At 44.3% G+C, this 20,881-nt stretch overlaps 2 protein-coding genes across 3 annotated transcripts; both read right to left on the bottom strand.

Annotated features, from left to right (window-relative positions):
- Positions 1-4,925: 4,925 nt before the first annotated feature.
- On the bottom strand, positions 4,926-12,973 carry LOC105895761 (zinc finger protein 513). Of its 2 annotated transcripts, none has more exons than XM_031580783.2 (5): positions 12,330-12,973; positions 11,803-11,926; positions 8,568-8,696; positions 6,859-7,617; positions 4,926-6,113 (listed from the first exon to the last, which is right to left on the bottom strand). In XM_031580783.2, exons 2-5 carry the CDS (start codon positions 11,840-11,842, stop codon positions 5,311-5,313), a joined length of 1,731 nt encoding a protein of 576 aa, XP_031436643.1. In that variant the 5' UTR covers positions 11,843-11,926; positions 12,330-12,973; the 3' UTR covers positions 4,926-5,310. The 2 variants fall into 2 exon arrangements, with proteins under 2 accessions (XP_031436643.1, XP_012677899.2); XM_012822445.3 differs by having other exon boundaries at positions 11,803-12,024.
- A 128-nt stretch (positions 12,974-13,101) lies between these two features.
- On the bottom strand, positions 13,102-20,881 carry fndc4b (fibronectin type III domain containing 4b). Its single transcript, XM_031580785.2, has 6 exons — positions 20,248-20,881; positions 16,670-16,785; positions 15,657-15,861; positions 15,307-15,396; positions 14,543-14,679; positions 13,102-14,169 (listed from the first exon to the last, which is right to left on the bottom strand). The coding sequence occupies exons 1-6, from the start codon at positions 20,312-20,314 to the stop codon at positions 14,128-14,130; spliced, it is 657 nt and encodes a 218-aa protein (XP_031436645.1). The 5' UTR covers positions 20,315-20,881; the 3' UTR covers positions 13,102-14,127.

Consider the following 20,881-nt stretch of genomic DNA (forward strand, 5'->3'; position numbering starts at 1 on the left):
ACTGACCAGTGTTGCTTCCTGAATAACTCACTCACAAGTACACTGCTCTCCATCTGTGCTTGGTAGAGACACAAGGAGACGCAGGGCACAGGTGGTGTCTAAGAAAAGAAAACATTTTGGTCTTTTTGGTCCTTCAGACAGGATAGAAAAAAAAACTTCTGTGAAAATAGGTCTGACATATTTCCAATGTGTGTTTGTGTGTGTATTTGCATGTGTGTGTGTGACTGAGTGTGTGTGTGTGACTGAGTGTGTGTGTGTGTGTGTGTGTGTGTGTGTGTGTGTGTGTGTGTGTGTGTGTGTTTGTGTCTGGGTGAGAGTCTGTTGAAGCTCCTGGGCTATCATCCAAACCTCCCCAGCTTAAACTCCAACTCACAGCCAGGATACAACCAGGAGGAAGTACTCCTTAGTCTGCCTGGGCTATTTCTGGACACCGTGTACAACTGAAATAGACCTGCAGTTATGTTCCAGATCCAGCTTTGTACCATAGCTCAAATCCCAACACACAAACACAAACACACACACACACACACACAAACAGACACAAACACACTTCTCTATCTGCCTCTCCTCACCTCTCCCTCTCCCTCTGATTTTAGAACACAGGTGTTGACCTCAGTGTTGCTTAATGATCCTGTGCTCATGTGTTGCTCCTCCTGAGTCTGATGGATGGCTCTCCTGCACATGCTCAGAGCTGATATGGGAAGGTCTGCGGGGGCCACAATAATAAGGGGGACCAGCTCTGGGGCTTTCCTCAGAGAAACATTAGCATTGCTATTTCACATGAAACTAAAGTCATTTAAATGATAAAACGGAGGCCATTAAAACAACTGTTTAACACAAAGAAACACAATTGAGGCCTATTTATTTTTTTACCATAGCATGGTAACTGATATATAATTAGATTGTGTACTTTGAAAATGAATTATAGTCAGCATATTCTAGTGGACTGGTGACCTATTATGAATTACACCAAAAGCTGTGTCCACTAGCAATAACTTGAGCAGAAGAGATTATTTAATATTATGAAAAATGTTGTCATGGACACACAACCCAGCACATCTAGCCTATGAAAACACCTCCACTTAACTATCTTAAAAACATCAGAAATGAGAGACATGTTCCACATATGTTGGAGGTGAAATAACACATGCCACAAAGAACACTTTTAAACATACACAGCTAAGGTATAAACTACCATAATCTCCCAGCTGTGCCAGTTAAACCATTTTTCCGCAGGACAGTCCAAAAAAAAGCTTGGCAGTTGTTCTCTGCCAACACCCTCACCCCACCATCACTCTCTCTCTCTCTCTCTCTCTCTCTCTCACTCACTCTACCCTCCCCACTGCAGTGGAGCAGTCAGCATTGCTGTGTATAGGAATAGGATGTCTCACATGTAGTGAGAACAGCTGAGCGGTGTGATTTGCCTGTCAGGGGGGTGAGGGCAGGGAACAGGAGGCGCAGGCGAGGCCCAGGCTTCTGAGGGGCACTGGCAGGTGGAGGCCCAGCCCTGTCGAGGGGGAGGGAAAGGGGTGTGTGTGTGTGTGTATGGTGTGTGTGTGTGTGTGTGTGTGTGTGTATGTGTGTATGTGTGTGTGTGTTGGGGGGAGGGCGGAGTGGAGTGTAGAAAAGGCTGGAGAGGAAAGCCCATCCTGGACACAATCCAGCGGCCGGACACTGAGGAAGGACGGCAGACAAGAGAGGGAGAGAGATGAAAGGATGACGAAAGAACGAGAGGGAGCGAGAGAAAGAGATAGGTGGGAAGAGACAGAGCGAGAGAGAGAGAGCGAGAGAGAGAGAGAGAGAGAACGAGAGAGAGAGAGAGAGAGAGAGAGAGATGAACCTAATGGAACCTCTTAAAAAGCAAAAAAGATTAGAAGAAGAGAGGCTTGCGGCTCAAGAGGACGATAAGAGGACTTTCTGACAGGCGCATGTGGTTTTGGATTCTCCATGAGCTCTACCATTTGAATAACTGTCTCTAACCTCTGTCACTTCATTAACTTTGTATCCTGTTACACTGTACTGTGTGCTTTTTTAAAATGTGGTCAGACAGGCTGGACCTATTCTGTGTGTTGTTTTGCTTTGAATAGGCCGCATTTGAACTGTAACGTCTCCAGGAAGTCTCCATGGAAACCAAGCATAGGAGTGGATGATGCGGCTATCCATTACAGAATCTTTATAAAGGTGTAGTATATCTAATTCACAAGAGTGTTTTTAAAACGGTTAAAAATCAAATCAGGAAAAAAGTCATCTGGTCGGAAGACGAGCACACAATGGGCCAAAGGAGAGGCTGATTTGTGAAACTAGCCGATGAGAGTCAGGAGCCTCCTCCATTGTGGCTCTGTGTTTACAGAAGGATTGCAGTTTTCCCCTCTTGAGAGAACACACTTCCTTATATGCCCATATGATGAACTCAGCTATGGAATGTAAGGAAGTGTGTGGTTTCAAGTGGACCTGATCTACGCTGTCTGAAGGGACCTCCCTCAGAGCTGAAGTGAGAGGAGATATCTGAAGTTTGGACTGTGTCAGTGCTAATGTGTGAGCATTTTTCTAAATGAGCTGTTTTTATTTTTAAACTCTTGCGGATGACAGAGGGAAATGCATCGGCTTGCGGCCATACATACGTGTATGTGTTTGCCATGCATATGTGTGTATGTGTGTATGTGTTTGCGATTTCAGGGGCTGCATTGTTTGAATGTCAGTGTACAATGTCTGTCTTTAAAGCCTACCAAACTCACACAGTTGCTACGCTCTATGGAGTGCTGTGCAAGGAAACACTAGCCATACAATGGCACACATTTAGAGCATAACCCATAAACTCTGCATGGACATTTCCTCAGTGCCTGCCGCCTTGCATGCCGGCACTACAGCGCGGGAACATGGCCGCCGTGGGCAGCAGACTGCAGTGAGCTGTCATGGTGACTCTCTGACTGACAGAACACAGGTGCTGTCCATCAAGAGCATGTGTGCTTATAAATAGTGGAACAGGTGTGAGGGGGCTCTAAGTATGGGCGGCCCTCTTCTGAAAAAGGACAGATAATCACCACTTCCCCATCAACGGCTCTGAAGGGTGGAAACAATGTCAGCTCAAGATGAATTAGATGAAGTTTCCCAGCGCCGTCACGTATCTAAAATGACTTACCGGTATGCTAACACATCACTGTTGACCATTCATCAGCAACCTGTTTGTCAAGCAAAAAAAAAAAACATGACTATGCTATGCTACATGCTATATAATTGAAGGTCATTAAACAAACCTTTCTGGCTATTAATCTATTAGAAAATGAATATGTGTATAATAGTCAAGAGTACGGTACCTCTGGAATGCAGTTCTTTATGTCGCCCATCAGAACTCCCTTCGTCTGCTGGCACCCACCATCAGTCCCTAAACAGACACATTCAGTCCACTGGGTCAGGGTCCACATGGCTTAGGAGCTGGTCAAATGGAACCAAGTCAGGGGTCTCAGAGAGGCTTGGTCCCTTTCAACCAGCTCCTGCGCTGTGACTCCTGCCTGCAACGTGTCCCCTGGCCCCAAGACGTCTGTCCCCACACACAAGCATGTCTGCCCTCACCATCACCACTACGCGTGGCTTAGCCATAGAATGGGTTTGTTCCAGTTAATCATTGTAAACCCTTGTCTGTAATCTGTCCAGGAATACAAATATCTATTGAAAAACAATCTGCTATTGTAATTAATCAGTACAACTAATTAATCAATACAACTCATGAAATGCAGTTCAGGAAATAGAAGTAAATCAGTTCAGTTCGGTTCAGTATAATCTGCATAATGTGTGATAATAGGTCAGGTCAGAAGAGACTCACTAGAACTGATACTTTGATTTTCACATCTCATTACCCTTTCTGCCCAGCATGGTGCATTCTGGGAGTTCAATTTCCCTGCACACAATCTGAAAGCTTTATAATCAGCTTTGAGGTCTCCTTTGCACTACATGGCAGGCAGTTGAAGCTCACGTTCATACAATGTGATGGTTCCTGCACGATTTCACAGGCACCTACTGCAGACTGAGATAAAAAAGAGGTTGTCCCATGGTTACAACCCTCTACTGCCCTCTACAGGCTTCCAGCAGTAAATGCAGCCACAGTGCACACCCATCCCCTGCACTAATATCTGTAGTTGTTAAACACTGATGGCTCTCATCTGGAAGTGTACCATTAAACTAGTATCCCATAGCACCATTTACACCACTCGAGCTCCGAACAGATTGCAAAATGACCAACATCTACAAAAGGCTCAAGCAAGTTTAAGCTCCATTCCCAAAAGGTAGAAAGATCCGTTTTATTACAAGGTGAAAGGTCACTTGACAATTCCTGCAAATGAGGGCAGTACTAATGGCACCCAAACATTCAAATTCATTTCTTCCCTGATTCATAGAGACACACCGGGCTCTTTACACAAATGGCCACAGTCAGAGCATTTTTACACAGCGCTTATGAGCTTGATCACATTCTTTAGGCATTAAATAGTTCTGTCCGGGTAACATGTACTGAAGAAAGTTAGGAACTTAAAGCTTTGTGAAACACAAAATCAACAGCTGAACAAGAGAAAGATCTTAAACATGGCGTCTGCATTGCTACAACCAAAATAGCCAGAACTAAAAAGGTACATGTTAAATAAGTGTGTACAAGTGTGGTGGTCCCTTCAATTTTTTAACATAAAACATAAACCAACATAATGGCAAACTGACATTAAGCAGTCAATAACTGCTCAAAAATAAAAACAGTAGCATGACAATCAAAGTTGAATCGGTCAACATTATTCATCTTCTATCTCAAGAAAATTCACAGTAGATCACACTAAAAACACCAAATCAACGGCAACATCATGGCCAATGTCATAATCACTCAAACTCATCCTCACTTTTTCTCTCTCTCACACACACACACACACCCCCCCCCCCCCCCCCCAACATACACACCCGCAGTTCCTCTTAATGCCCTGGTTAGTGGTGTGCAAGGGGCTCAGTGCAGCATTACCCAGAGGCATCAGGAAAAAAGTGAGGGTCAAGAGGTCAAGGCCGGCCCTGACTTGACCAAAAAGGCATCTCTGAAACCTGTGATCCCAGTGGGCTGAACTCCTTAGCAGCCAGCAGTGCCTGCACAGTATTACAAGAGTCCACTAGCAATAAGGTCAAAGAAATCATACACAACATTTATTTACACTTCTCAGAGAGTAAGAAAATAAGTGAACTGAAAGTGAAAGTCTTTGTCTGTGTGTGTGTGTAAAGAGTATTCTCAAGAGTGTCTGTAGGTAAGTGCAAGCATTTCTGTGTGTGTGAGCCTGAGTATCTGTGTTACACCTCCTCCTCTTCCTGCTCCTCCTCTTGCTCCTCCTCTTCCTCCTCTTGCTGCTGCTGCTCCTGCTGCACTGCCTGGCTCTGGGCCCAGCCCTGTGGCACGCTCCCGCTGTGCTTCTTCTGGTGCCGCTTGTAATTGTCCCAGTGGCCCGTAGTGTAGCTGCAGAGAGGGCAGCGGTGCGGCTTGTGCCCGCTGTGCCGCAGCATGTGCCGCTTGAGGTTCATGCTCTGGTTGCAGCTGTACGGGCACAGCGGGCACAGGAAGGGCTTGGCGCCCGTGTGAATGCGCTCGTGCCGCCGCAGGTTGGCCAGGTTGCCGCAGGCATAGTCGCAGAGGTCGCAGGCGTACGGTTTCTCGCCCGTGTGCACGCGCATGTGCCGCTTGAGGTTGTCCAGGTGTGCCGAGGCGTAGGGGCAGTGGGGGCAGCCGTAGGGCTTCTCGCCGCTGTGCGTCTTGCTGTGGCGCGCCAGGTGGTTGGGGTACTGGCTGGTGAAGGGGCAGACCGGGCACGTGTACAGGCGCTCGGGGGCTTTGGCGCGGCCGCCGGGGGCCGGAGGCTCGGGGCTCCGGGGCGATTCCTGCAGCGGGCGCTCGGCGGAGGAGGCGGCGTGGCCGTTGACGGGGGAGGGCGGCTCCTGGTCTAGCCCGCAGGGGAAGAGGAGGGACGGCACCCCCTGGTCCTCCTCAGCTCCGGGCTCCAGCAGGCTGGAAGGGGGCTGGTCCTCCTGCAAGCTGTCGTACGAGTGCAGGAAGTCAGAGTCGCTGCTGCTGATGCACATCATAAAGTCTGACACCACTCCTACAGAGAGAGAGGGAGAGAGAGGGGGGCAGAGAGGGGGGAGAGAGAGAGAGGAAATGTTGAAGAAAGAAGACGTCAAAACAGAGACGGTAAAGCAACAGACAAATCTGTCTTCCTCTTTCCTGGGTTTGAGCCCCACTTCCCCTTTCCTTTTCTGTGGCATTCTCTGCAGTGTCCAGTTCCTCACACAGCTCAGGACAACGCCCCACACAGACACACAGACACACAGACACACAGACACACAGCCCAGCCTACAGCGCATCTCTACTTCCCGCGCACAACATTTACCCCAAAGAAACACAAACTGCTGAACACCTACACACATAACAAATCTGTTTGTCTTGCACACAATACTCCACCATCATATCCACTCGCACACAGTTACAAGGACAAACAATATTACTAGTTCTTACTACTCACACAAAACCCACAGCTACTGGCCACTGAGATTTACAGTCTCAAAATTGAGATACATTTAAAAAAACCTATCTAGTGGTCTTTGTTTCATCCATGTTATTCGTTCTTCATAGAGACACAGAAGTAATGAATACAATTAAATAAATAGGCCTCCATTTCCAAACACTAAATGAATGAGCTACGTTATTATACAATCACTATTTGAATTTGAACTCAGACACTCCTTGTCACGTCTCATAAAATACTGTGCTTGCATACGACTATGGAACCTCCCTGTTCTCTGTATTCTTTCAATAAAAACAAACGTCCAGCCAGGTTTGACCCCTACCATCCTCGATGGCCTCCTCTCTGTTGCTGCTGCTGCTGCTGTTGTTGCTGCTGCTGCTCTTGTGCGTGGTCATGTGCCTCTTGAGGCTGAGGCTGCTGCTGGCGCGATAGCTGCACTGGCTGCAGGTGTGCGGCCGCTCCTGCGCGTGCATGCGCTGGTGCCGCCGCAGGTTGCCCAGCGAGCTGCAGGCGAAGGCGCACTGCGAGCACTTGTAGGGCTTCTCGCCCGTGTGGATGCGCATGTGGCGCTGCAGGTTGACCAGCTGTGCCGAGGCGTAGGGGCAGTGCGGGCACTGGTAGGGCTTCTCCCCGTTGTGCGTCTTCATGTGGCGCTTCAGGTGGTTGGAGTAGCGCGACGTGAAGCTGCACAGATGGCACGAGAAGTTCTTGCGGCCGGCAGAGAGGGTGCAGGTGGTAGTGGTGGTGGTGGTGGGGATGGGGCTGGTCTTGGCTGGCTTGCTTCGTCTCTGCGCTCTGAGACGCACGTCACCTTGAGTGGTCTTTGCCGGAGTGGCGCCCCCTGCAGACCTGCGGCCGGTCCCTGAGTGGTTGTGAGCGCCACAGCGAAGGCACAGGTGCTGTTGGGGGTCCTCCAGGATCCCCCCGCAGCCCCCACAGCTGAGGCGGGGCGGAAAGGCGTCGTCGCTGGCCGGGTCGCGGAGGTCGTCCACATCGCTGCCCAGGCTGAGCTGCTTGTAGCTGCTGCACTCCTCGTCGCTCAGGGAGTACACAGCCATGCCCATGTCCCCCGATGCACAGTCTGACACCACACAAGGCACAGGGCTGGGTTAGCTTCTTGGTTTATTTCGGATCAGATTTACTGACATGCTATTTGTTCTGAGATACATTAAAGGGAAACTTTGGGACTTTTCAACCTGGGCTAACCTATTTTTAGATTTGTTTGGGTCCAAACTCTCACTATGGACAATTAATGATCGAATCAATCCAGTATTGAGTTGAAACACTATAAATGGCGTTACAATGTAATCCCCTGGGGCTGCATCCAAAGTAAACCGGTTTCCCCCCCCCGCCTCTGACAGACTCATAATGTCATTATAAGGGTCTGATTACAGAAACTACAGAAATGTTCAGGTTCTACAGTTACAGAGGTAAACACAGTTCTTCACGGTACAGTTCTTTACAGTTACAGAGGTAAACAGACACAGGTAGACACATATCTGTAGGGATCCTTTCCATGTAGTCACACTTATAATAACATTATGAGCCTGTCAGTGGTAGAAAAAAGCGGTTTACTTTGACACAGATGCTTCAGCGACAATGTGTATTGATTATAGCATAATTATAGAGCTTAATTGAGCTTAATTGCTGTTCACGCATCAGGACTGCCTACACCCATCTGATTATGCCCTCTGGATTAGAAACACAAAAGGTTTGTTTTTGGAGGCGTGAACTTGGTCACGTGCCCCTGGTGTCCTAAAACTCGTAACAACCGTGCGAAACTTGCAGCAGTAATGCACAAATAAAGTGCTTGAAATGCTAGGTAGCACACAGGAATATTTGTGAATGAAATGGAGTCTCCACACGCCCTGTGAGCTTGTCCTGTGTATATATATTTATAGGCTACTACATGTATGAATACCTATATGTTCTTGGGTCAGATCAACTGCATCACAGCACCTAAGGCATAGCTGCATCCTGTCAACATTCACCCATTCTCAGTTTTAGCCATTGCCCATTAGTTAGGTCTACCTGAATCTCGGTCGAAACCTATGATCTTGAAGTCTGCCTCTCCGAACTCCAGGTCCTGCCCCAGTAGGAGGTTGCTCTCCAGTACCAGGGTGTCTGGGTTCCCCACCGTAATGCCATCCTCATAGTCCACTGAAAGCAAAACAGAACACAACGGGTTGGGATTTGACAAAACAACAGCACATCTGTGGACCATAAACAGAATAGTGTACGGCAGTGGACAGCACATGGCAGACATTGGTCTGGCATAGAAAGTGATAAAAAAAAAAGACAATAAGCAGTCAACACCATGGCTTATTACCATGGAGTATTTCCACCATGGAACTGCAGTGTACCAACGATAGTCTCAAAAACACGGAATCAGAGAGCCTGGGTTTCATGTGTCACAAACATAGGGTCAGGAGGGAGGGGTAACGTCAGTATACATATACATATAGTATGATATTACTTCTGATGAACTAGATGGCTTTTGTTGCGGAATTTTCCTGGTTGTAATGTTTTAACATGGACTCAGCTGCCTAAAGGGGACTGTGCATTGCTCTCCCTCTGTTAGGAGAAGGCAGGGGGATGACAGAGCTGTGGGGGTATTTCAGGACAAGCGCTCTTGTTGATGATGGAACAAGATGAAGATTGGGAAACAGGCCTTAGCCTTTGCGATGTTCTCTGGACCAGGAATGTGCCAGCTGAAGTTAGAGTGACCTGAAACATGTTTACCAAAAAGGAGTTATCAGACGGTTCCATCTGGTTGTGTTCCTTCACAATGTGGGAAAGTGTGCATCATGATGACGATGATGCCAACAGGTTCTTGGAAAGCTGAGATATGAAGATTTCCAGCAAATTGGGATTTTTGACCCAAGGTATTTCATCAATCTGGTAGAGGTACTGAGTTATGTAAAGTTATACCCATTTACACACAAGATGTTAAAGTGTATGATCATGAGGTATATCTATATTTGTCCTTGGGTTTGGGGTTTAAATGATGATTATGATGTAGGGCTGTTCATTGTTATCACGGTTTCTTATCTTGTCATTGGTAAGACATTGATCCTGCAGAGCTGTCAATAAACTACAACTTTACTGTACCTTTGCCGAGGTGTGATCTGACGTCAAGAAGACTAAGAGCAGTAAGTACTCAGAACAGCTTTCTTCGGAGACTTTCTATGGTGTTCAAAACGTCTCTCCTTTACGGCACATTTGGATGTTTAGCATTTCAATCTAACGAAGTCAGAGTTGGCGATTGGGACCAAAGTTGATCTAACATTAGTAACACATTATTAACTATTTGATAAGGTAGCTAAGCCGAAGGCAGATATATAGAGGCGGGACTAATTTGCATATTCATAGCTCTGCGAATACTATGGCTATGGTTTTTTAGCAGATGCTTTTGTCCAAAGCCGACTTACAAAACATTAAAAACAAACACTAAAAACAGATCAATAAAACATTAAAAAGGCAGTAGCTAATACTAGCCTAATGAAAACAAATACAAGAAACAATATTAGGCACCAATTTATAACATTTATAATAATAATAATAATAACAGTAACAATAACAAATACCAAAAACTATGAAGTAGGCCTCAAGCCAATTTTTTTGCACTTTTTAAATATACCAAGGCTGTCGCTGGAACGGATGGCACTAGATAGGTCATTCCACCACCGAGGCACCACAAACGAAAAGTGTCGCAACAACTAAATGAGGCAAAGGTGTACAGGTACAACCAAGCCATTTTAGGGCCATGAAGGGATTTTATTCATATAAAAAAAACGTATACATTTTGAGGAACAGAGATGAGTTTCAATGCATGTAATGCAATCATACTCTCATCAGGCACAAATGTGGTCTATATGTAGGTATAGTTGTGCTTCAGTTGTAGGAACTGCACTTTATATCCACAGTGCAGCCTAACCTGTGTTACAATACCACAGGGGGCTGAAGATATCTCAAATAGAGTACCGCAGTCTTTTTCCTGCCTTAAGCTTCCCCTTTTTGTTTTCTTCCTCTTTCTGCATCTTCCTCTCCCTCACACGTCTTCCTCTTGCCTCCTCTACTTCTCTTTCCTGACTGTTTGCCGGCCAAGGGGGAGGTGTTTACAACATGCCACATACACACAGCCATTCAGCGCATGTTTATATATGTGTATTCCCACCAACATCATGGTTGCCACTGTAATCTAAAAGAAAAAACATGCTGCACCCCCAAATTGCAGAAATATTGGAACGATTTGTAGATCCTTCCCAAGGATATTGCTATTCTGATTTCGTACCAGCAATCTCATTCTGCAGAGGGCAAGTCCAGATGATAGAGCAGTAGTAATAACAGGAACAACACAACCCCTAAGGTCTGGGCGGCAGGTTTCACATTAAAACATGAGACACGGTCAGCTCAAAGACACGAATGGGTCAGGAGTCACTGTGAGAGGAAGGAACTGCGAAGAGGAGCCAAATGTGTGTGTGTGTGTGTGTGTGTGTGTGTGTGTGTGTGTGTGTGTGTGTGTTGCTCAATGGTGGGGGTACAGGGAGAGGTCAGGGATGGGTTAACCCAACTCTTCTTGGCAGTCTCTGAAGGGAAATGGAGTTAGGAAAGACTGAGGAAGAAGGGGATGTCTGGAAGGGACTCGGACTGATAGCTGCTAGGTTGAGATTTTGCTTGGAACGAAGTACACTTCCACTGAACAGTCGTTTATTATTTGTTGACTGAGGATTTTCCTCAGCATGGCTTATAACATCTACTTCAATAACAAGAAAATTCGGAAGCACTGGAATAAATCCCAATGTAAACGTGGTAGAAGAACCACCAAAATAAGCTAATTAAACATGCGACAAAAGGGGCCACTCTGAACGAAGCACTAATTTCCAGAACGACTCTACAATAAGTTCACATCGGACTTACACGCCAGATGAATTCGGAAGAAGTGCCAACACAAGGCTTGATCATATTTATACATTTATAAACGGACACAAACGACGTAGAGAATGACAGGGAACTGCTATATTGTAGTAACTACTTCTTTGTATGTGACGAATAAAAATACTTGAACTTGAAAATAAATCTAAAGCCGGCAGAGAGAGTGGATAGATTTTAACTGAGTTGAGGTTACTTCCTCGTCGACTACACATTTGTTGCAGTGATATAATTGGCGTTAGACTTATCACAATAAAAAGATAATTTCATTTCCACAGAATACCACTGACGATTTGCGTCATATTCAAGCAATTAAATGTAAAAAAGGACTTACATTTTACTGGCTGTGGGTTGGATTGTTTCCGTCGGGGCATTTTGTCCGCTTCTCAAATGCAGTTCCCTCTGCTCGAATGGCAATCAGCTCATTCCTTTAGCTGCACACTGTCATCTTCCTCTTCCTCTCCCACACAAAGACACAACTATCAGTGTCATCAGTCGGGCCACCATTGCCTTTGGCTACTCACCTAACAGCAATTCACCTTGCCAGTCTTGTCGCCTGATAATTTCGGATCATATTTCATTAAGGTCAGATATCGTAGAGGTGGAGAGATGGAACAGTGTTCTAAACTTTACTGTGCAGTTGTCTAATTCGGCTACTGAGGCCAACGTTAGTTAACAATTTGCTAGCAAAATATGTCAGTTTCAATAACTTTTTTGTTAACTATAACGTTAACAGAAATGAGCAGCGATAGCTAAATTATAATGTAAGATGTTAGCGCCAAAGACCACTACAACGTGTAGTTTATGCAAGCCAGAAAAGTTAACCAGCTAGCATATCCTAAACTTTAAAGTTTCACTTACTGTAATGCGTGTGGGGAGAACAGAAAACTATCCCAAATGTGTTGGCAGGTAGCTAGCGATATCTTGTAATAGCAGTGATAGTCAACACGAAAAGCTAACGTTGGCTAGGAAACTTCACGCTAGGATAACATTACTTGACTGCATGTTAGCTATCTAAGCTGTTGAGCAAAACTTGCAAGTCTGTCAGGCTACAGAACACTATCACGACGAACTTCTGTTGCCAAGATGGTTCGTATGTATACTTGCTTTGACAACACATATACAGAGCATACGGCTTTACCATTCTATAAGCTCAATTCTTTACCACTATTGCTACATGAAATTAAAACTTTTAAAGATTCATTGTTGGGACATTTCCTTTCCCTGTGTGTATTTCCGCTTTAGATGATGACAACATCCGCTTTTATATTTCTCCTCTGCAAGATATGGGAAATCGTTTTTTTTTTTTTTTTAACAAATGTGGTTATGATGGTTTTGCCAACAAATTACGTTCCTATACTTTAGCTTCTATAATGGGTATAATAGTTGCCCATATAAGTTTAAGCTACTTTTTGGTGTCAGAAATATTCTTCATGTAGCCTTACGAAGGTACATTTCAAAATGGTCATGCAAATGTGTCCATGAAAGAATTAATCGTTTGTAGTTCTAACTCTAATAGTAAGGCTATAAGAGGCAGAGGTACAAGGTCTATTTATATAATAAAAGTACACACTACGTGTTTTAATGTGGTGACTAGTAATGATAGCAGGAAGGATGAAAAAAATCCAATGTGTCATTTTAGAGTGTTTTAATGTACAGAACAAGTGCAACTTAATATACTTACAAAATCGTATTTACCCCCATATCTGTAATGAAATAAATAAACCATCTGATTTGACAGTGTTAAGACAACGGGTGTGACTGTTCTGTAGGCCTCATTGTTTCTCTCTGAATGTGGCAATTTTCAGACAAGCCCATTTCAATCCATTTGTCAGACATAATATTTAAATGGAAATGGTTCCTGGCAGTTTTCTCCATAATAGTAATACTACAGAGTTCCATAAACATACAAACATCATTTTGTGAGTAATCTAATTAGCGTACTCTCCTAATACCCATGCTTTTCATATAACATTATACAGAGCCTTATAGAAAATAAGTCACACACACACACAAGTATCGCCCTTCTGAAAACAACCATTCGTTGGAATTCAAGCAGGGTCCATGTAGGCTACTCAAACTTCATCAGATGTTACTGTTGGATCACTGCTAGATGTATTTATGACACCCAAACCTGGCTTTGTATGCCTTGAGGTGACTAAGTAGTCACATTAGGAAGAATGCAATGAACCAGCGCTGTGCGCTGTGCAGTCAAATGGCCAGTGCTCTGTTAAGATGGAACTCCAGCTGGGAAAGAACGGTGCTCATGGGAGGGATTTGGTTCAGCTGAGTCAAGCGTTGATCTGGATGTGCACAGGGTCAGGAGGGGCCAGTGTTGCCAGGTCAGGTGGGGATCAGGTGATCCCTGTCCTGCTCGGATAAGAGTAGCCTGCAGGATTAAACGGCCGCAGGGGTCACCTCAGAGGAGTCCTGGTCAGGTGGGAGGACACTAGATCTGTTGTGTGAGGTTTAGGAGACTAGGTCAGGAGTCAAGTGGGTGTCTTAGCTACACCTTTTGGACTAGGACAGGTAAGAGGTTGCTACTCTAGGTATGAGCCAGGGACAGGTACTAAAAGTGGTTGCCTAGGCCAGTTAGTAGTCTTATACATGTAGAGGTAGGGAGTAAGTAAGAGGAGGCTTGGCCTGGTGGAGGCTTGGGTCAAACCTTGATGATGCTGATTGATGATGCGGTCCTTTGAAACTGCAAAAGAGCACAAATTATTACCATCACTGTGTACAGAACATTATGCAAGTGTCAGTTAGCTTTAAATAACAGTCATGATGCGTAACTCTAGTTTACAGAGCAAGTTATGAGATTTAGCCAAAGTTGATTTTCTGTTCTCTTTGTTGACTGTGTTTTATAGTTAGCTAGCTAAGGCCCTAAAGCATACCTCTAAACATCAGATAGGCAGGGAGAGGACACGGCAGGAAAGTTCTCATCAGTTTTTCTCATTACTGTGAAAGTTTCTAGACTTACATTGGAAGGAAATTGGCCTTAGAGTTACCACCTTGTGGCCTGCAGGCTTGTTTAGGTACATTTGTAAATGTAGCTATAGGGAGTTCTCGTGACTTACTTTACTCCCTAATAACCCTCCGTGGTGGTAGTCGGGAGTACTGTGTTCTGAGGGGGGCTTGGCCTTCTCTTTGCTGTGGTTGTTGGAGTCATTGTCTTTGATGATGTCATACTGCCTACAGAACAGACCTATGACAGCTGGGAACGAATGAGAGACAAATCTTGAATCTGCTGTTAAACAAGTGATGATTTAAATTATTTAATTTACTTTCAATTCTTTATTTTATTTATTACGTTTTCTGAGCGACACAAAAGAAGTGTAAAAGCACATCTAGATATATCCTTCATGCCAAATGTTTGATGTAAAAAAAAAGAATTGCCAGCAGACAAGCCAAGAGCTGTCTTTTCTTAAATGTCAGCCAACAGAATAATCTGTTTCTTTTCCCAGAAGTCCCCCATCACATTCATTTTCTTCATTCTGGAACTCCACAGAGCCACCCCCCCCCCAATTTGGGCTTAAGTGTTGTAATATCTATCTCAGCATGAGACTGCCAATCATAGATGACTGATGTATAATCTCTACAGGTGCCTTTTAGCCCTGTCAGCACATTCATACGTGTGAGGTGCAGGAGAGTGGCAAGTCATTTCAACCATAAAACGTCAATCATTAGAAAAGCAACTGGACTAGGTATGACTTATTAGAACCAAGCAGGGTCCATGTAGATATTGGTATGCTAAAAACTTAAGCCACAATCCTTTGGCAAATGTTGAGACTGGTGTTACGTAGGGCTGGTGTTTTCCAGTGAGATCTGCATGGGTGTTTACCTGCCCACATGATTAGTACTGTCATGACGATGACCATCTCTCCAGTCTGCAACTGTCTGGTCATGTCTAGACCCTCCACTGATGGGTCATCTTCAGCGAAACACAGGAGAAGGGAGACACCATATGAATAAAACACTGTGAAACTGTGAGAGACAACCTAAAATAACCCAAAAATAGTATCTTTCTCATAGAGACTTTACCAAAGATATACAGTCCTCTATTTTGTTCACAATAAAGGTGTTTTTGTGTCTGTGAATGTTAACTGCTCTGACAAGCACTACATGTGCTGTAGCTTCCTAATAAAACCAATCTGCCTGGCATTTCAGATGGATTTTTGATCCCAGTTGTACCTTGGTCCATTAAGCTAGACTGAAAGTGATCTGACTTCTCCAGTGTTCTGAAATGGATCCTCTTGCTTGCTTGACTCTCGCCATGCATGCCAATAGATTGGACCTGAATGATGTAATCGGTATCTTCATCCAGGTTCCAGAGCACACACGCCCGGCTAGTGGTGTTTACCTCGCTGATGAACCTCTGTGCCAAGCCATCCTGCCTCTGACAAACACACAGAGACACACACACAGTAAGGAATACATACACGCACAGACACACAAGCCACGGGAACAAATACATGCATATACACACACACACACACACACACACACACACACACACACACACACACACACACACACACACACACACACAGTAAGGAATACATACACGCACAGACACACAAGCCACGGGAACAAATACATGCATACACACACACACACACACACACACACACACACACACACACACACACACACACACAGTAAGGAATACATACACGCACAGACACACAAGCCACAAGAACAAATACATGCATACACACACACACACACACACACACACACACACACACACACACACACACACACACACACACACACACACACACACAGTAAAGAAGACATACACGCACAGACACACAAGCCACGGGAACAAATACATTCATACACACACACAGACACACACGCATAGACATACACACACATAGACATACACACACACACACAAACACACATACACACACACAGTAAGGAATACATACACACACAGACACACAAGCCACAGGAACAAATCCATGCATACACACACACACACACACACACACACACACACAGTAAGGAATACATACATGCACAGACACACAAGCCACAGGAACAAATCCTTGCATACAAACACACACACACACACACACACACACACACAGGACATTTCTTCTAAAACCCTTCTCAAGCCATTCAAGCTCAGAGCCCAACAAGCAATATGATTTGCTCCCTTAGGACACAGCGCCGTCCTCAGATCTCACTCTAACCTGCTGTGAGATAGCGTAGCCAATGACAACATCTACGTCCACAATGTTCCAAGACACGGTAGCCGAGTCAGCCCGCAGGTGCGTGATGGAGACGTTCACGGGGGCAGCAGGCCGATCTGACGGAGGGGAGGAGAGGACAAAAGGACTTTGAAGATAACAAAACAATACGATCACAATGTCACATCCTTCACAGGCTCATTACCACATCATAGACATCTTCCACTGATTTCCAGCAGGCTAGAGGGAGTAAGTCCCCTTTGTCCTCTGATAATAAATACTCTATCAAGGTTACCTTGGAGCAGCTGATAATGAAAGCAAAATACACAGTTGTCAGCACAGTCTTTTCTAGTCTCAAACACTGTGTGATTCAACACACTATTTGCAGTGTGAAGATTCCTTACAGTTTTCAACCGGGATATTCTCAGTTCTGACTCAGTGCTGTTTGTTGTTTACTTGAAAGGATGACACTACAGAAAACAGTGGAGGAGGATCAGGCAGCATGCTGGCGATGTTGGCTGACAGGTCTCTACGGTGTCTCTGTCACAGTGTTTTGAAGGTAAAAATAATCCAGCTCCAGTGTCACATCTACTTTCTCAAAAACAAACAGCTGTCATCTGGCCAAAATAAAAGGATCCAGGCATATGATGGGCTGATGAATATGGAACAGCTTCTGTATTTAGCTAATGTCATATCGGGTCATTATGCAAATATATTCCTCTTTCCATTCATGTCCTACCCTGTAATTGCAAAGGCAGAACCACTGCAGTGCTAGCAGACATATCTCTGCAGCACCTTAGAGGGCAGTCCTGCCACTGACATGGCTGGGGCTTTAATCTGCCAGGGCCCAATGTCTGCTTTAGGCCTGTCTGATTCAGGTCATATATTAATATAATAATAATAAAAACACTTAATGCTTAAGATGCTTTAAAAAATCAAAACACGTCATTGTTTCTCACTCTCTTCAAAAGGGATTTTATTTTAAAGACAGTGAGTATGTGAGATTTTTTTTTATTTTTTATTTTTTTTACCAAAAACATTTATATTTATAATGTGAAATTTTGTGAGTCACACTGTAAGTCAGTAAGTCTATGAGTAAATTAAAGACAGAATTCTTACCGTTGAACAATCACTCATCATAGAATATTTTATAATGAAATGAATTGTTATATCGAGCAAAGTCAGAAAAACTGGTGTCCTGAAAGTACATAGTAGATTCAAAGTCAGAGCTTCATAGTGCATGTATAGATGCCTACTGCATTGAATAAACTGTGGTAACTTCTCATCATTGGGTATATTATTAGTCAAATGAATACAAGAACTAAGAATCAAAGTGGGATTTGTCTCATTCGTCTCACTAAAATATGTCATTAGCATAACACATGGGTTTCTGATTATCATCGAGTTAATTTGAAGGCATCCATAGGCACACAGTATGATCTATGTGTAGTCTCAAAAAGGACAATCTAAGCTGACTTAATGTTAATGTAGAAGCAATGGCTATATACTAAATAATATCTGCACTGAATGCATCTTTCTCTTAAGAATGATATTGCACAATGTCATATCTGCCCAGAGCCTTTCGCATGAGTTGTACATGATATTTGCATGTATCTATAAATTATTATTCCAATTCCAATTTTTCTTAGGTCTTACTAAAACCATAATCTGCTTTAAATGGTAGGCCTACTGTTTATTTCTTCTAATTTAAGGGCATCTTTCCACTGCAGGAACTCATGGGACTTTCAAGTCACTTGAACGATTACCGGAAGGGCCCCCTGCTCAGTCCTTCTCTTTTGGTTCTCCTCCGTGGTGCCGGAACTACCACACCTACACGTTGACGTAGCCTTTGCTCTGTGATCGCGACGTCAATTCCGAGCGCTTCAAAACAACAATATATTTCTCTAGCAACAGCCCCAACATTTGACCGCTAAACACTCAGATGGCAGCTCTAATTACTTGATAAAGGCAGATACCAGCACCACTGTTGATTAATTAAAGCCTCTATTTCAGCTGGAGGTGTTCAGTCAGTGACAGTAAGCTCAACATGCCTACTCTGCAAGCTATAATCCCTCATTGTTATTCACTTCTACTCATGTCACATTTAACCAATAAGTGTCAACCATCACTGTAAACACCACCCAACAGTTTCAGGGCTGCACAGAAGTACTGATTTCTTCCCTGGAAACGGCCCCGGAGGAGGACTTACAGGGACAGTTCCTGTGGGTGGAACACTCACAAATGCGTGGGTTGCCCTGAAACGGCCCTCTCGCTCCTGCAGTGGAAAACTGCCTTTAGTTATTAACTTTTCAGTAGCCTAACTGGTTGTGCTGGCACAGTGATGAAAAATAACAACAAGGGCCAAGTGACCACACCACAAGATCTCAAACAAAAAGACATCTCTTACTCAGTGCACAGTGAATCATATAATAATACCATCAGCCTGACTGTAAAGGTCTGCCATTGATTACATGGTGAGTCCCAGACTCCCAGAGTCCATCAGAGGGGCTCATGCGGTCTTTAATCAATGTCTGCAGCTGTCAGAATGGGCTCTACATCTCCTTCAACATCATCTCACTGTATCCATATTGCTATTTGTATATCAAGAAAAAGGATTATTGCCCACTGTTTCCTTTTAGTCTGTTGAGCCACATAGGTTCTGTTATTCTACCAGATCCACTCTTGAATCAGGCTTTGTTACTCAGTCATCAGTGACACAGACAGTGACGAAGAGGCCAGAGCAACAGGCCAGAAAGTGGTGCACTAAAAATGCTGATCTGGGATCTGAGTGCAGGTACTGTGAGTGATCCCACTGATTGATATCTGGACTCTGGCAGCCATGTGGATGAATATTGAGTTGGCTGGCACGGCACTGCAATCCGCTAAATGCGCTTTAAACGTGAGCGAGTACCACTCTCCCTCATTTCTGTTAGTGAGTATATCAATTACACTTAAAGAGAGTGGGTCCAAGTCTGCCCTTGGAATTATGTCACTGATACACCCTCTATATATGGAGCACAAAAACAAAAGAGAGGTAATAATGACAGAAATAACAATAGGCGTATGGCCTAGAGGAAAAAAGCTTTGTGTATGCTCTTGAGATCTAACCATACAGTATGAATGTTATTGGAGCGCTAATGAAGGTGTCATTTTTATAGCAAGTATTTCTGTAAGGGCAACTGAGCTTGTGTCAGAATCAGGCCTCACACTTTTTCATCATCATACTGACTTGGCAGCGGTTATGTCTCATGACTTCATATGATCTAAACTGCCTCAGGCACACAAGCACACAAACACAATACAGTAAATCAAAGGCACTTAAAGGCAAGACTCATTACCCTAATGGCTGGCTGGCACAATATATATGTGTTGAAATGGGTGGAATGGTTAGTGCCACAGCTTAACCACAATCTATGGTATGTGTGGATGTGATAGAACTTAAACCATCATCCTCCTAAATACAACTGCACACTGAAATTCAACTTGTAACTCTGTGAAGGGAATGTCACAGTGATGGGAAGACATGCCATGAATGGACGACTCACAGAAGGATGGGTGGTTAGAAGTACTGTTCTACTTACTTGCCCCTGCATAAAGTATGTGACCTCCACACATAATTAAAATCACATGTAGAAAAAGGGGTGTCATTTTCCACAAAGCGCTGTCGCTCCGCAGCTGATATAAAATCCTTGAAGGGACTCGTCCTTCACCTCTCCATCCCTTTACTCCCTGTAATGCTCTTCAGTCCAACATCAGATCGGTTCTGATACCGTCGTTTCTTGATTAGGTAGAAGTTCAGGATCGCTCATGTCACCGTCATACCTGTGCAAATGTCACCACTGGTTTGAACAGCTGATCTTCTAGATCTCATTCAAAATTTGTCCACTCGTAATTCGGCAGCTATTCAGTTTTTACGGTTTCAATGAATGGGAACCGTTATGGTACCCGTTGTGTCTCACAACAATTACGCACCTTGCTGGTGATTTGCAATATGACAGAACTCCGGCTATAGCGTTGATCTAAATTGAAGACCTCGGAGGGTTCCTTCGGTTTGGACCCTAAGCCGGGTCATCGATTATCTTGATGAAGGTAAACACAATCTGATACAAACTGACCACGTATGAGGGATGACGAACACTCAAATGGCGTCCAAACCCCTGTATTGCGCACGCAGTGTTTTCTCTCAACTATTTCTCCCGTGAGCGATGCGTCCGC

Source organism: Clupea harengus, chromosome 14 (genome assembly GCF_900700415.2).
Source record: "Clupea harengus chromosome 14, Ch_v2.0.2, whole genome shotgun sequence".
NCBI lineage: Eukaryota > Metazoa > Chordata > Actinopteri > Clupeiformes > Clupeidae > Clupea > Clupea harengus.